We start from the raw sequence: 5,000 nt of genomic DNA, 5'->3' as shown, positions 1-5,000 counted from the left end.
TAACCTCAGCATTGAACAGACTGATCTCCTGATTTATGAAATTCGCGGGGCGTCCCAGTACAAAAACGTTGCGATCATGGGAGATTTAAATCATAGAGACATTGACTGGGAAATTTTAGTAGATCAAGAAGCGAACATTTTCTTGGGTGTGGTGCATGATAATTTTCTAAAACAAATGGTTACCGATCCTACGAGGAGAAAGAATACTCTGGACTTACTTTTAACTAATAATGAGCACCTAACGAGTAACATAAAAGTGGGAGATAGTCTAGGCTTTAGCGATCATCAAGAAATAAGATTTAATATTATTTGGGAAGAATTAAAAAGTGCGAATAACGTTCAAGTACCGGACTTCAAGAGAGCCAATTTTGACAACATGAGAGACTATATAAGACATTTGATCACTTACGAGACCGACCCAGAGGGCTGTGACGGAGTCAGATACATGGTCAGTCCGAACGTCATTAGCGCGGTCAGAGGTCGGGTTACGGAGGGTATGCGGACTTTGGGTCAGGTCACTTGCGGGAGCGGGGTCAACAGCCAGGTCAGCGATTTGGATGAAATGTATAACCTAACAAAAATAATTCTATATGCACAAAAAAAAAAAATGTCTCCCCTCAAGTCAATACGGAAAAATAGTAATACTCCCAAATGGATGACGGACACGCTGAAATATGAAATCGGAATGAAAAGAGGTCTACGTAAGAATAAAAAACGTGGAAACACACCTTAGATCCAAATATAACGATATGGCAAGACTGGTTAAAAAGAATACGCGCACAGCGAAACGTAACTATGAAATTAAGGTTGCCAGACAAGCAAGATCCAACCCAAAGGGCTTCTTTCATCTCCACAGAACAAAAAATAGGGAAAGGATAGGCCCGATTCAGAATAAAGAAAATGTCATGATAGAATCGGAGGAAAAAATGAGTGAGGCGTTTATTAAATATTTTCTTTCGGTCTTTCAATGTTTACTAAGATAAGATAAGGTACCTGACAGCTATCTGATTTTCATTGAGGATGAAGAAAGTAGACTCATACCACCATTAGTAATGTAGTAGTCAAGTAGATTGAAAGACGTAAAGCTACAAAATCTTCGGGTCCAAACGAACTTTTTCCGAGAGTGCTTAGAGTGTAAATTTGAAATCTGTTACCAGTTAACAGAAATATTTAATAAGTCGGTATACACTGGTTTTGTGCCTAATGATTGGGGGCAGGCAAACGTTGTTGTGTACCGTCTACAGTATATGCAACTACAGGCCAATCAGTTTGACATCAGTTATAGGTAAAATGTTTGAATCAATAATAGTTAATTGACTCAGAGAACACATCGAGGGACATAATTTGATTCGTGACACACATCATGGTTTCTCTAAGGGTAAGTCATGTGTGACTAATCTTCTATCCTTTTACACTAATGTATATAAGGCGTCAGATAACAATGATAGTTACGATGTTATTTACCTTGACTTTAGCAAAGCGTTCGACAAGGTGCCCCACCAGAGACTACTAAATAAAATCAAAGCCCATGGCATAGGAGGAAAAGTGTTAGAATGGATTAGAGCTTGGATCAGTGACAGAAAACAGCGGGTCACCATAAATGGTGTAAAATCCAAATGAGGGAGTGTTTCTAGTGGGGTCCCCCAGGGCTCGGTTTTGGGTCCCTTATTGTTCATTATGTACATAAATGACTTGGACAATGGGATTAATAGTGATGTTAGTAAGTTTGCGGACGACACTAAAATAGGACGCCTAATTAGGTCAGGAGACGACGCCGAGATTCTGCAGGATGATCTTAACAAATTGTTCACATGGTCGGTGAAATGGCAAATAAACTTCAATATCTCAAAGTGCAGCGTGTTAAACGTAGGACTACACAACCCCGAAAATAGATACAACTTAGATAACACGCTTTTTGAGAAAACTGAGTGCGATAGAGACTCGAGAGTTCTAGTGAGTCCTGACCTTAAAACCAGGAAACTGTGCATTAGCGCTAAGAATAAAGCAAACAGAGCATTATATTTCATTGCTAGGACGGTTGCGAATAGAAGTGCAGAGGTAATTATCAAACTCTATCTAGCGTTAGTTAGACCCATCCTTGTCCATGCTGTACATTTTTGGTCTCCATCTTATAGAATCTATATCAATTCACTAGAATCAGTACAGAGGAGAATGACCAAAATGACACATGGGCTCATAAATTTACCCTACGAAGAGGCTTAGGCATCTTAACTTACACTCTCTGGGAAGACGCAGAGTGCTGAGTGATCTAATAGAGGTGTTTAAGGGTGACGCAAACAAGGTCATCATCTTAAGACAACAGGGTAGGACTTGCAGTAATGGATTTAACTGGACAAGTTTATATTCAAGAAGGAAATCGGCAAGAATTGGTTTACTAATAGGGTGGTCAACGAATGGAATAGACTTAGTAACCATGTAGTGAGCGCTGAAACTATCAGTTGTTTTAAGAAACGGTTAGACAATTTTATGGATGGGGATGACAGGTGGTAATGGACATGGAACTTTCTAGTGTAGGCCTTATGGTCTCTTGCAGTCTCCTTCATTCTTATGTTTTTAAGTACGAAGAATAGAAGAAAATGAAGAAAAAGAAAAAGAGGAAGAAGAAAAAGAAAATTAAGAAAGAAGATGAAGAAGAAAACCGAAGTCAAGTTCTGGAAGTTACGAACACTGTCCACGGAGACTCACCTTAATAGCGAAGACCAGGATCCTGTTGTCCGAAACCATGTTTAGGAAAAGAGCCATGGCTTCGTCTTCATGGGGGGAGTAAGTGTCGAAGACCCTTTGGGCCATGACGGCGCCAGTGGCCTGGTGGAGGACAAGGACGTGGATCCCACGCCCCTTGTGCTCCTCGTTGTCCTCCACGATCTGAGAACGAGAGGACAAGGTCAACCTCGAAGTTGAGGACGATGTCAAGAGTGTTAAGGTTTCAAATGAGTTGTAATGCGAACGCACGAGACCTTTGGTCTATTACGAGGTTAGAAGAATAAATACATGAATAAGTACATACATAAATGAATAAAGACATAAATAAATACAAATACACACATAGATTAATAAATAAATCAGGATAAACAAATAAAAACAATAATAAATGAATGAGTGATGTCTTCATATTGTTCGCTTATTACTCACCTTAACACTAAATCAAAAAAGATTTTCGTTTACTTTTCAAGGTCCACAATACCTCTATAAATTTATCCTTAAATATTTTCTTAAATAGGTCCTTAAATCCCTCCCTAAATTTCTCCTTAAATCTCTCCTCAAATATCTCCTTAAATCCCTCATTAAATTTCTCCTTAAATATCTCCTTAAAATTGTGCTCAAATATCAACTCAAATATTTCCTAAAATTTCTCCTTAAATACCTCCTTAAAATGTGCTCAAATATGAACTTAAATATTTCCTTAAATGTCCCCTTAAATATCTTCATAAGAATTTCCCCAATAATTAGATGAAAAAGATAAAGTTGCCAACTAAAGAGTTAGTTTCATTTTGTCGCACGCGGGGCTGAAAACAAGATTCTCTCTCTCTCTCTCTCTCTCCCTCTCTCTCTCTCTCTCTCCTTAAGGGACAGGCTTTGAAACACAACCATGTACTTGTCTCATCACTCTCTCTATCCATCTTCGTTGGGCATTTACATATAAACAATGCAAATGAATGATGTTCATTTCATCCAACTCTCCTCTTCTCTCTCTAATATCCCCTCTTCCTCTCTCTCTCTCTCTCACACATGCAGATCTTCGCCACACATCTCTCTCTCTCTCTCTCTCTCTCTACTTCTCTTTCTCTCTCACACACACATGCAGATCTTGGCCATACATCCATTGTCTGTGCGAACGGGTCTTTTGATCCTGACCCTAACCCTTTCATTGTTCTTCCTTGTGTAGGTATACATACATGGGCTCCCCGTTCCCCCTCCGTTGTGCCTACATCATAAACAACCATTACACTCCCCCCCTCACCCCATGTCCTCCTCCTCCTCCTCCTTTTCTTCTCCTCTCCTCCCCCACCTCCTCCTCATAGCCCTCTTCTCCTCCTCCTCCTCCTCTTCTTTTCTCTTCCTCCTCCTTCTCCTCCCTCCTACCTCCTCTTTCTCTTCTTCTCTTCCTCTTTCTTCTCTTCCCTCCTCCTCCTCCTTTTCTTCTCTTCTCCTCCCCACTTCCTCTTCCTCCCCCACCTCCTCCTCATGCTCCTCTTCTCCTCCTTCTCCTCTTCTTTTCTCTTCTTCCTCCTTCTCCCTCCCATCTCCTCTTTCTCTTCTTCTTTTCCTCTTTCTTCTCTCCCCTCCTCCTCCTCCTTCTCCTCCTCCTTTTCTTCTCTTCTCCTCCCCACCTCCTCTTCCTCCCCCACCTCCTCCTCATGCTCCTCTTCTCCTCCTCCTCCTCTTATTCTCTTCTCTTCCTCCTCCTCCTCCTCCCTCCCACCTCCTCTTTCTCTTCTTCTCTTCCTCTTTCTTCTCTTCCTCCTCCTCCTCCTCCTCTTCTCCTCCTCCTTTTCTTCTCTTCTCCTCCCCCACCTCCTCATGCTCCTCTTCTCCTCCTCCTCCTCTTATTCTCCTCCTTCTCCTCCCTCCCACCTCCTCTTTCTCTTCTCCTCTTTCTTCTCTTCCCCCTCCTCCTCCTCCTCCTTCCTCCTCCTCACATTCAGTTTCCTAGCCCTCCCTCACTACCGTTATGACTACACTTTTTAGTTACGACATTGTCCCCCACGAGGATAGAAGCGCTGGTTGCATATGACAACACTTTTATCATAACAAGATTAACGTAGAAAATAACAGAGTTAGGTTAGGTTAGGATAGGGTTAGGTTAGGTTTGGGTTGTGTTTGGGTTAGGTTAGATTAGGTTTGGTTAGGTTTGGGTTAGATTATGTTAGGTTGGGTTTGGGTTTACGTTGGGTTAGGTTAGTTAGGTTAGGTTTGGTTAGTTAGATTAGATTAGGTTAGATTAGGTTTGGTTAGGTTTGGATTAGGTTAATTTAGGT

The 5,000-nt window shown here is 41.3% G+C and overlaps 1 protein-coding gene across 2 annotated transcripts in view; it reads right to left on the bottom strand.

Moving 5' to 3' along the window:
- The window catches only part of LOC143024604 (protein O-linked-mannose beta-1,2-N-acetylglucosaminyltransferase 1-like), a 570,350-nt gene that overhangs the window by 46,790 nt on the left and 518,560 nt on the right, over positions 1 to 5,000 (bottom strand). For both annotated transcript variants that reach the window (XM_076183458.1, XM_076183460.1), the window contains one exon: positions 2,707 to 2,886. In XM_076183458.1, the coding sequence (XP_076039573.1) occupies positions 2,707 to 2,886 (180 nt within the window). The remainder of the gene's footprint in view (positions 1 to 2,706; positions 2,887 to 5,000) is intronic.

The sequence above is a fragment of the Oratosquilla oratoria genome, chromosome 4 (assembly GCF_046742065.1).
Source record: "Oratosquilla oratoria isolate Oo_2021 chromosome 4, ASM4674206v1, whole genome shotgun sequence".
Taxonomy (NCBI): Eukaryota; Metazoa; Arthropoda; class Malacostraca; order Stomatopoda; family Squillidae; genus Oratosquilla; species Oratosquilla oratoria.
The sequence above is the reverse complement of the archived record's forward strand: the minus strand, read 5'-3'. Positions and strand labels throughout refer to the sequence as shown.